Source organism: Microtus ochrogaster, unplaced genomic scaffold, assembly GCF_000317375.1.
Source record: "Microtus ochrogaster isolate Prairie Vole_2 unplaced genomic scaffold, MicOch1.0 UNK27, whole genome shotgun sequence".
NCBI lineage: Eukaryota > Metazoa > Chordata > Mammalia > Rodentia > Cricetidae > Microtus > Microtus ochrogaster.
In genome coordinates this window covers 4,984,900-4,996,694 of record NW_004949125.1, presented here as the reverse complement: position 1 = coordinate 4,996,694, position 11,795 = coordinate 4,984,900, and the positions used below count along the sequence as shown (strand labels likewise).

General features: G+C 46.3%; 1 protein-coding gene across 1 annotated transcript in view; it reads left to right on the top strand.

The window, feature by feature from the left end:
- Positions 1-7,087, top strand: part of Zkscan5 (zinc finger with KRAB and SCAN domains 5) — a 17,112-nt gene extending 10,025 nt beyond the window's left edge. The window contains exons 5-6 of the mRNA XM_005368058.3: positions 3,133-3,729; positions 5,037-7,087. Coding sequence (XP_005368115.1) covers positions 3,133-3,729; positions 5,037-6,154 — 1,715 coding nt within the window. The 3' untranslated portion in view covers positions 6,155-7,087. The remainder of the gene's footprint in view (positions 1-3,132; positions 3,730-5,036) is intronic.
- The last annotated feature ends 4,708 nt before the right edge of the window (positions 7,088-11,795 follow it).

The following is an 11,795-nucleotide window of genomic DNA, read 5'->3' as shown; positions in this document are numbered from 1 at the left end:
GCTGGCCTCGAACTCACAGAGATCCACCTGCCTCGGCCTCCTGAGTGCTGAGATTAAAGGCGTGCAACCACCACTGCCAGGCGCTTTCTGTTTTCTATGTAGTCCAAAGCCCCTGGAACGGTGCTATTCTTGTTCAAGGTGGGTCTTCCTTCTGGAAGCACCTTTCTATGTCCAGATACTTGTTTCCTAGGTGATGCTAAATCCAGTCCATTGATGATGATTAACCCTGAGAACATATGAGATTTCACTATTTCTTAGTAGGGTGGTGATTACTGTATCTCAGTGGCATTAGTTCTTTGCTGACTTTTTACTCATTTTCCATTCCCATTCTCATCACCAATCTATCTACCTCCCCTTTTTGTTTGTTTGTTTTTCAAGACAGGGTTTCTCTGTGGAACAGTTCTGGCTCTCCTAGAATGCACTGTAGACCAGGCTGGCCTTGAACTCACAGAGATCTGCCTACCTCTACCTCCCAAGTGCTGGGATTGAAGGCCTGTGCCACCCTCCAGCCCCTTTTTACATTTACTTATTTGTTGGTGGTTGATCTGGACATTTTTCAGTGACAGGGTCCTGAGGGGAAGGACCAGACCAGGTGATGAGAAGATTAAAGAAGACAAGAAAATTTGGGATCAGGAGTTTCGGTCCAAATTGATGGCTCATGCAAACTTATTAAGAAGAACAACATCTTATGTACAGCTTGCAGGAGGAAAAATGGAACAAAGTCAGCACAACCTGTCACACAGTGGGACAGAGTCAGCAGGAAGCTAATCAAGCAGTGTTGCCCAAAGGGAACAGAGGATGTCTCAGCTGCATTACAGACATACTGCTCACCAGCCTTGGGACTGATAACCACAGCCCTTCAAGGGGGGAAAAGTTGAATTCTCAGGATCCAGAAAATGTCAGCTCCCCACAAGGCCTGACCCCAGGCCATTACTGGCTTTGACAAGCAAGTTCCTGAGTTTAGACAAGGAACTCATCCTTTCTCATACGTCATAGCCTCAGGGAATGTCCTGGACTGGCCCAGCCCTTAACAAGGAACCAGGGTAGTGTGTGTGTCGCAGCACACGTATGGAGGTCAGAGGACAATTCGGAGGAGTCAGTTCTCTCCTTTCACCATAAGGGTTCCAGGAATCCTAATGTCATCAGGATGGTCCCACTGAGCCGTCTCTCCAGCCCCTGTATTTTGTTTTGTTCAATTTGGTTGGATCTTAGAAGTAGTCTTCTAATGTATTTTTTATTTTATGTGTGTTGGTGTTTCGCCTGCATGTATGTCTTTGTGAGGGTGTCAGATCTTGGAGTTACAGACAGTTGTTAGCTGCCATGTCGGTACTGGGAATTGATCTCAGGTCTTCTGGAAGAGCAGCCAGTGCTCTTAACCACTGAGCCGTCTCTCCAGCCCCCATAGAGGTAGCCTTTTAGCTCAGTGATTTAGTTATATATTAAATCCATTGTTTTCTGGACTGGGAAGATGGCTTAGTGTCTAAGAGTACTTGCAGTCTTCTAGTGGACCTGAGTTGGGTTCCCGGCACCCATGTCAAGCAGCTCGCAGCTGCCTGTAGCTACAGTCTCAGGGGATCTGGCGTAGTCTTCTAGATGCCAAGGCTACCAGCACACATGTCATAAATAGAGACCCATAAATAGAAAAAAATAAGTGTTATATTTGATTAAAATATTTTCTTCATTCTCTTTTAAATTAACACAGCTCACTTGTGTAATTTAAGTCTGTTAGTGTTATGTATTTCTGTTAACACAGAGATACTTACCAGTTATCAGAGGGGTGTGTGTGTAGTATGTGAGTGCATTGGGTACCCATTCAGGTTTTATGCAGAATTGTAAGTTCAAATCCAGCCACACTTGTTTACTATGTCATTTATTTTTCTTTTATGTGCATTGGTGTTTTGCTTGCATATATGTCTGTGTAAGGGTGTCAGATCTTGGAGTTACAGACAATTGTTAGCTGCCATGTGTGTGCTGAGAACTGAACCCAGGTCCTCTGGAAGAGCAGTCAGTGCTCTTAACTGCCGAGCCATCTCTCCAGCCCCTTACTGTGTCATTCTTGAGTTCTGATTTTTTTTGTCTCTCTTTGTGTGTGTGTGTGTGATTCTGCAGGTTGAACCCAGGACCTCTAACAGTCTACTAATCCGCATGGGCTCATGTACGGAGTTACGTCCCCAGCCTCCTCCCCGCCTTTGTTTTTCTTTTGAGACACAGACTCTATGCATCCCTAGCTAGCCTAAAAATTGATTTGTAGACTAGGCTAGCCTCAAACTCTCAGAGATCTGCCTGCCTCTGCCTCCCACACCCAACCCCCTTTTATACTTTCGGTGTTGAGAAAGGGTCTTGGGAAGTTAGTTGTCCTGTCTGACCTAGACTTTTGATCCTTCTGTTTTGGCCTCAAGTAGCAGGGATTCCAGGCCTGTGCCACCAGGCCTGGCTACCCCATTGTCATTCCAGCAGCTTAACAGCTTCACTATATCCCCTGCCCCGAGACCATGTTCATGGTCTCAGCCTCTTACCTTCTCTCCTTTAGAAGGCCACATTCTATCATTTCATACCTGCAGATTGCTGAGAGCATCATAGAAGGCCAGAAGTTAAAAAAAAAAAAAATACCTATCATATTTGAAAGTCAATTTTTAAAAAAAATAAGACCATAAATATAGACTCATCTGTAGTGCTATCGGTAGAGTGCTTGCTTAGAGTGCAGAGGCCTGGGAGCCACCCCGTAGCGCTGCATAAACAAGACAAGGTGTCTCACACCTGCCAAGCTAACACTCTCCTCCCTCCTTTCCCTTTTCTTTCTTTGTGTAGTCAGGGTCTTGTAGCTCAGGCTGGCCTTGAGCGCGGTGTAGCCAAGGATGACCTTGAACTTCTGCTTTACCACCTGCCTCTACCTCCAGGAGTAGGTAATTGCACAGCTGGAGGTAGAACCCAGGGCTTTCTGTCGCTTGACCAGCACTGCACGGGCTGAGCTGCCTCCCCGCCCTTCTGCCGATCTCTGTCCTCTCCCTGTGTGGTCATTTTCCAAAGCCGTGCACTCCTAACTCGCTTGCTTCCCTAGTCTCCTCCTCTGCTACTCTGTCCCCTTCTGCAGTGTGGGCACTAGCTGATTGCCTGTTTCTTCTCTCATTTCAGATTCTGAGTCCAGGGAGGGCAACTTAGAGCTTGTGGCACGGCAGATCTCTGGTGGCGCTGACTCACACTGGAGGGCAGCAGGAAGCACAGAGAGCAATGGCGCTCAGAGTCAAGAGCTTGCAGAAGTTAGCGACCTAAAGAACATGGCGCAGAGGTGGCAGGTGAACCCCACTGTGGGGAAGTCAAGGCAGAAAAGAGCTCTGAACTCAGGCCCAGATGGCAGCCGTAAGCAGAAATCCAACGGTGAGCGAGGTCACAGATGCGCTGACTGTGGGAAGTTTTTCCTCCAAGCCTCAAACTTCATTCAGCATCGCAGAATCCACACAGGAGAGAAACCATTTAAGTGCGGGGAATGTGGGAAAAGCTACAATCAGCGGGTGCACCTCACTCAGCACCAGCGAGTCCACACTGGCGAGAAGCCCTACAAGTGCCAGGTGTGCGGGAAAGCCTTCCGCGTGAGCTCCCACCTGGTGCAGCACCACAGCGTTCACAGTGGGGAGAGGCCCTATGGCTGTAATGAGTGTGGGAAGAGCTTCGGCCGCCACTCGCACCTGATCGAGCACCTGAAACGCCACTTCAGAGAGAAATCCCAAAGATGTACGTCTGGGGAGCATGTGTTTTGGGAGTGGCTAGAAGCAAACGTTGATTTATTAGCTTAGTAGGAAAGAACAGATGGGCCGGGCAGGGTGGCATACACCCTTCATTCTAGCACTCAGGAGTAGGGGCGGGAGGATGGATATGAATTAAAAACTAGCCTGGTCTACTTAGTTCTAGGCTAACCAGAGCTACATACTGAGACCTTGTCTCACACAATAACTGACAAACAAAAACAAACCAGCCCCCCCCCCCAAAAAAAGACAGATGAATTGTGGTAATAGACAAAGTTATAGCTTAGTTATTCTTAATTTAAGCTTTAAAAAATTTAAAATATTTATTTTTCTGTTCTCTTTTGAGAGTGTATCTCATTTAGCTCAGGCTAGCCTTGGACTCTATGTAGCCAGATACAGCACTGAACTTCTGATTCTCCTGCTTCAGCCTCCTGAACACTAGGATTGCCGTGTAGCCTGGGCTGGTCTCCAATTTGCAACCCTCTTGTCTCAGCCTCCCACGTGCTGGATCATAGGAGTGAGTCAATATGCCGAGCTCCTCACACCCCCTCTCTCAGTTCATCCTATGTAGCCCAGGCTGGCCTTGAACTCATGTAGTATAGGCTAGCCTCAAACCTTATATTCTCCTGCTTTAGGCCCCCAGCTGTTGGGGTTACAAGCAGGTGCCACTATTCCTGACCTAGTAACTCTCTACCTCTCTTCCTCTCTCTTGTCTGTCTGTCTGTCTATCTATCTATCTATATCTTTTATGTGCATTTGTGTTTTGTCTGCATGTATGTCTGTGTGGGGGTGTCAGATCTTAAAGTTACAGATAGTTGTGAGGGCCGAGTGGTGGTGGCGCACGCCTTTAATCCCAGCACTCGGGAGGCAGAGGCAGGCGGATCTCTGTGAGTTCGAGGCCAGCCTGGTCTACAAGAGCTAGTTCCAGGACAGGAACCAAAAGCTACAGAGAAACCCTGTCTCGAAAAATCCAAAAAAAAAAAAATAGTTGTGAGCTGCCCTGTGAGTGCTGGGAATTGAACTCAGGTCCTCTGAAAGAACAGTTAATGCTCTTAATTGCTAAGCCATCTCTCCAGCCCTGTTTTGTTGTTGTTGTTTTAATCTTATTCTTTTTTTTTTTTCTTATTCTTTTCATTAGCTCAGTACCAATGTTCTTTCCATTGCTGTTGGCATTAGGTAGATATATATGTCCCCTTTTGTTATTCCTGATATGCTACATTTTTTTTGACATTTTTTTTTCTGTAAAAGGACTTAAGAACCAAAGTTTAAAGTTGTGTTTGCCCTTTACTTTTTTAGGTAGTGACAAAAGAAGTAAGAACACTGAACTGAATGTTAAGAAACTTCCAGAATTTTCAGAAGGAGACGTGGAACTATCAGAAGAAATCCAAAGTAATGCTTCTCAGGTTGAAGGTTATAATGAAGGCTATGAACACCAAGATAGGGCAAGTAGACAGCAGGGAATTGTGAGAGAGATCCCAGGACAGCCTCCTTCAAAGAGGATGAATTGCAGTGAATTCAGCTCCGTCCACAAAAAGTCTTCCCCGGGAGAGCGGCCGCATAAGTGTGACGAATGTGGGAAAAGCTTCATTCAGAGTGCACACCTTATTCAGCACCGCCGCATCCATACTGGGGAGAAGCCATTTCGGTGTGAGGAATGTGGGAAAAGCTACAATCAACGTGTCCACCTCACTCAGCATCACCGGGTTCACACTGGTGAAAAGCCCTACACCTGTCATTTATGTGGGAAAGCCTTCCGAGTGAGGTCCCATCTCGTCCAGCACCAGAGTGTGCACAGCAGGGAGAGGCCCTTCAAGTGTAATGAGTGTGGGAAGGGATTTGGGAGGCGTTCACATCTGGCCGGCCACCTCCGACTCCACTCTCGAGAGAAGTCACACCAGTGCCATGAGTGTGGAGAGATCTTCTTCCAGTATGTCAGCCTCCTTGAACACCAAGTGCTCCATGTGGGCCAGAAAGGGGAGAAGAACGGCGTCTGTGAAGAAGCCTATAGCTGGAACTTGACTGTGATAGAAGACAAGAAGCTGGAGTTAGAGGAGCAGCCGTACCAGTGTGATACCTGCGGGAAAGCCTTCAGTTACAGTTCCGACCTTATTCAGCACTACAGAACTCACACTGCCGAGAAACCCCAGAAATGTGATGCATGCAGAGACAATGCCTGCCAGTGTCCCCACACAAAACAGCATCCGAAAAGCTGCCCCGGCGGGAAGTCCCATCAGTGCAGTGAATGTGGGCAGGGCTTCAGTCTGAAGTCTCATCTCAGTCAACACCAGAGAATCCACACTGGGGAGAAGCCCTTCCAGTGCAAAGAATGTGGAATGAGTTTCAGTTGGAGCTGTAGCCTCTTTAAACATCTGCGAAGCCATGAGAGGACAGATTCCCAAACACCTGAAGCGTGAAGGAGCCTGTTTCTGTTGGGAAACAGCCTGGTTTTAGAGCATTCCATGGCTGACATAATGTAACAACAAGAAGAATTTTTCCATCTTAACCATCAAACCTACAGGCGAGGGGGAACCCTGCAGGTAGAACTTAGCTTTCAGGGACACTGTCGCCTCCATGGAGTGTTCTGGTTAGCGTCTTCATGCTTGGAAATCTAGATGAAAAGAGACCCTCTGGCTAGGTATGGTGGTGCTCGCCTGTAAGCCTTGGGAGGCAGAGGCAGGAATATTTAGTTTATATAGCAAGTTCCACGCCAGCCAGAGCTATACAGTGAGACCCCTGAGTGAGAGAGACAGACAGACAGAGACAGACAGACAGACAGACAGACAGACAGACAGACAGACACACCTCTGGGTACTGTAGATGAAGGGAAGTCTTAACATTGTTTCTTTGAATCTCAGAAAATAACAAAGAAGCCTCATGAGTGCAGTAGAAATTAGCCTGTAGTTTCCACCACAACAGCACAGCCGTTCAGAGAATCGTGCATTGACAGGAACTGTGGCAAGGTGCCCATCTTTCCAGAAACGGCTAGCCCAACCACCCCAGTCATTGTTCCCATCCTGAGTATTAAACCTTTGGAAAAGAAGTTGACTTGAAGTTTTTCTCTTTGTCAAAATTGGGGTTCAGAGGATGGGTGGGACATGTTCTTGCTGCTGCCTCCAGTTTACAGCTTCTCTAGACAGCACAACTTGTTTTCATCTTGATTCTGCTAGCAACAAGTCTGCTAGTATTAAGTACCTGAGGTTCGGAGAGATGGCTCAGTGGGGGAAAAGGGCTGACTACCGAGTCTTGACATTGACAACTTGAGTTCAGTCTGCAGGAGCCACATAGTGGAAGGAGAGAACTGACTTCTGTAAATTGTCCTCTGACCTCCACACATGTGCTTTCTTACTTGCATACACTAACACATAAGTTTTTAAGAGTTTGACTTGTTAGGTGTGGTGGTGTAACTCTGGAGTTCTCGGCCAGCCTGGTTCCAGGACATCCAGAGCCAGACAGTGAGACCATGTCTCCAAAAAACAAAGTGGAAAACTGGGCGGTGATGTCACATGCCTTTAATCCCACCAGTCAAGAGACAGAGGCAGGTGGATCTTGTAAGTTCTAGGCCAGCCTGGTCTACAGGGTGAATTCCAGGACAGCCAGGGAATATACAGAAAAACCCTAAAAAAAAAAAAAGAAAGAAAGAAAGAAAGAAAGAAAGAAAGAAAGAAAGAAAGAAAGAAAGAAAGGAAAGTAGGTTGTGTGACAGAAAAAAGCTATTTTTTTTTCAACTGGAAAAAGTTTAATTTGTAAATTTATGAGAAATGAGGGATGCTGGTCAATAATCACATAAGTTACAGGAGGGGGTCTTTGCAAAGGACAAGCTGCTTAGTGGACTGGCTTATAGTACAGATAAAGTGAACAGCTAAATCTTTCTAACGAATGGGACCAAGTTTTATTATTAAAGAATTTTAAACCACAGAGAAACACTGTCTCGAAAAAAAAAAAAAAAGAATTTTGCCCTTGTGTACCTAGTCACAGCATCGTGGTGTAGAGACCCACGCTAACTTGAACTCATTATGTAGGGGGCGGAAAGATGACTTTGAATTAATTCTCCTGCCTCCACCACCCAGTGATAGGATCACAGGTGTGCACCACCATGCTGGATGGATGTGGATCTAGGGATCAAACCCAGGGGTTCATGCATTTTAGACTACCAACTGAGACATCCCCAGCCTTGCCCCACTTTTCCCTGCTGCCAAACCATTTTTAACAGTAGTGTTAAAAGTGTGTGCTCTGTGATTCGCCACACACTGCAATTGCCTTGCCTAGGACTTCTTCCCTTTATGCCTCCAGCCAGTGGCCGATGTGATCTATGACACTCTGATTCATTGGCCCCATGGGGGAAAACTGCTGTTGCCTGAGCTCCAGAACCCCTCTGGGGATCAGGCTAAAGTTAAATTCTACCAGAACTACAGCAAGCTTGATGTCCTTTACCTTTGAGTGTGTCGTGTGTGAAACCAAGCACACACGTACCAGAGGACAACCTCAGATGTAGGTCCTCACCTTCCACCTTGTTATTCATTCACTGCTGTGTATACCAGGTTGACTGGCTCTGAGGATTCCCACCACTCTCCTGTTCCTGCCTCCCAACACCTAGTAGGGGGTTGCTGGGATTACAGCTCCTTGTGCTACTGCACATGGCTTTTTAAAAGCATGTTCTGGGGATCTGATCTCAACATATCAAGCTTGCACAACAAGTACTCTGCTCACTGAGGCATCTCCCCAGACTTGAGGAACATGCCCTTAGTCACATGGCTCTGACCCCTGTCTCTGGTGCTGCTTGGTCTCAGACAGTTGGTGCCATTCATTGGGAAGTAGCTTGGTCACTCACTATGAGGCAAGGAGGGCTCTTAGTTGATGATGACTGGAGTATTGACAGTCCTTGGTAAGGTGGGCTCTGTTCAGTTGCTGACATTGACTTGTGAAATGGGGTGGGATATGGTGTATCCCATGATATACCATATATGATGATAACTTGAGATGTAGTTTGCAGCTATACTTAGCACCCATTGATTAGAGGCTAGAGGCTACTTCCTTCAAGGAAGAGTGCAACAGGATAATGTACATACAGAACTCCCCCCATCCAAAGTGACCTATGGCTAGCTATTTACCAAGATAGGTGTACTCTATAATAAAGGGGAACAAAGTTCCATTTTCCTGACCCATTACAATACAAGTATATGGGAATCAGGTAAATGGTATCCCAGCCCAGGTCTGTATCTGATTCAGTGGGTTACATAAACTTCAGTAAATGACATCCCTCCTGCTGTGGGATAATTCTCTTGTACACTGTAAAGATTTGTCACTCATATTGGTTTAATAAAACACTGATTGGCCAGTAACCAGGCAGAGAGTATAGGTGGGGCAACCAGACTAGGAGAATTCTGGGAAGAGGAAAGGTAGAGATGTAGTTGTCAGCCAGATGCAGAGAATGAGATGCCTTACTGAGAAAAGGTACTAGGCCACATTGGCTAGACATAGATAAGAAGTATGGGTTAAGTTAAGTTGTAAGAGCTAGTTAGTAATAAGCCTGAGCAGTAGGTGAAAACGTTTATAACTAATATAAGCTTCTGTGTGTTTATTTGGGACTGAATGGCTGTGGGACCAGACAGGACAGGAACTTCTGTCTACACCCCCATTTCATGTGTGTCCCATATTCTAGTTTTGTTCTTTGGCATAACTTTTTATTTGTTTGTTTGTTTTGTATTTCAAGATAGGGTTTCTCTGTATAGCTCTGGCTGTACTGGAACTCACTCTGTAGACCAGGCTGGCCTTACACTTAGAGATCCATCCGCCTGCCTCTGTCTCCTGAGTGCTGAGATTAAAGGCATATGCCACCACCACTGAGTTTGCCTTAACTTTTTAAAGATTTGTTTAAATTCTCTGTGTGTCTCTCTCTGGTGGAGTATGTGCACATGAGTGCAGGTGCCTGCAGGAGCCAGTGTTGCAGAACATTCCTTTATACTGTGTGAAGATGTGTCACAATGATTGGTTTAATAAAGAGCTGAATGGCCAATAGCTAGTCAGGAAGAGGTTAGGCATAACCTCTTCTGGGCATAGAGAATTCTTGAAGAAGAAGAAAGGCAGGGTCACCAGCCAGTCACAGAAAGCAACATGAGCTGTATGGAGAGATGAGGTAATGAGCCACACAACAGGATGTAGATTAAAACAAGTGGGTTAATTTAAGTTATAAAAGTTAGTGGGACAAGCCTAAACTTAGGCCAAGCTTTCATAATTAATATCTCCATGTTGATATTTGGGAGCTGGTGGTACAGAGAAAGACTTGCTCCAGGCTAGAAGAGGTGTCAGAGCCACTAGATCTGGAGTCAGTTATGAACTGTCTGACTTAGGCACTCGGATTAGGGTTTTGTGGTGAAAGAGGAAAGAGTACCTTGGTGTGTAGGGGCCAAGGAATGCCGCAAATATTACACCACGCAACAGACCTCACACAAGAGATTTATAGGTGTGTGTGTGTGTGCGCGCGCATGCAAGGCTGACTCTGAGTGAGCAGGGACGAGAGAGTAGGAGAGAGAAGAGAACCGTGACGGTGTGGGCTTTATAAAGGCTTTGCAACTCGTGGCCTAAGTAGAAATGTGTCACATTTGGCTGTTGGTAATGATGTCGCTGCTGGCGCTGAGTTGCTGAAGGTGGGCTGGGGGAGCGCCTGTTTCTGAAATGTGGGTGGTTCTTGGTTTATCAAAATTCTTCCCTCTTACTTATTATAAAAGGTGAGGCCGGGCGATGGTGGCGCACGCCTTTAATCCCAGCACTTGGGAGGCAGAGGCAGGCGGATCTCTGTGAGTTCGAGACCAGCCTGGTCTACAGAGCTAGTTCCAGGACAGGCTCCAAAGCCACAGAGAAACCCTGTCTCGAAAAACAACAAAAAAAAAAAAAAAAAAGGTGAGGACATAGGAAAGGGTGGTGATGAGGCAGGAATGGGGGTACCATGCTCTTTAGGCTGTCTCCTGATGTCTGGGGGCATAGACATTTTTGGGGACCCATGAAAGCTGGGTTGCTGGTCAGGTCTGGGAAGATTAGGCTGTTTCACTCAGTGTGCAGGCTCTGCAAGACCAAGACCATCTGGGGTTAGGGAAGTGCAGGCAGCAGCTGTTAGACTGGACCACCTTTGGCTAGTCACTCTGGAACTATCCAGGATGCAGATGTTGAGGGAACACCTGGAGCTGAGAGGTTACTTGGACAGATTTTATATATATATAATCATAGTCTGATCTCACCTAGCATCACAATGGTAGGTTCGGAAAATAAAAACTTTCAAATCGTCTCTCAGCAGAGTATAGTGGTGCACAAGAAAGCAAAGGCAGGAAGAGCATGAATTTGAGGCCTGCCTGTGTGCAGCACATCACACACACACACACACACACACACACACACACACACATTAGGGACAGAAGGTAAAGTTGGGGAATTTTTTCCTAAGTGTACATTTGAAACTTTAGACACATGCTCCTGATATCTGGGGGAAGGGAGTCCCAAGACCATAGAAGGGGTGGGGTAGATCCCACCCTCAGGAATAAATGGAACAGGCAGGTGGGGAAACAGGCTGTTGGTTGACTGAACTTATCTAGAGTTCATTTGACCCTTGAGAAGTGTATTTAAGTTGACTCCCTGAAGCTTACAATATTTTTTTAAAGCTTACAAAAAGAGATAAGTTTTAGATATGCTAGCATTACCACTGTTTGTAATCTGTGCTGAAATCCACATTGTATAAAAGGCTGTAGACTCAATTCCAGTGGTGGTGGTACACACCTTTAATCCCAGCACTTGGGAGGCAGAGGCAGGCGGATTTCTGCATTTGAGGCCAGCCTGGTCTACAGAATGAATTCCAGGACAGCTAGGGCTACACAGAGAAACCCTGTCTCAAAAAAATTAATAAATAGGGCTGGAGAAATGGCTCAGCGGTTAAGAGCATTGCCTGCTCTTCCAAAGGTCCTGAGTTCAATTCCCTGCAACCACATGGTGGCTCACAACCATCTGTAATGAGGTCTGGTGCTCTTTTCTGGCCTTCGGGCATACACGCAGAAAGAATATTGTATACAT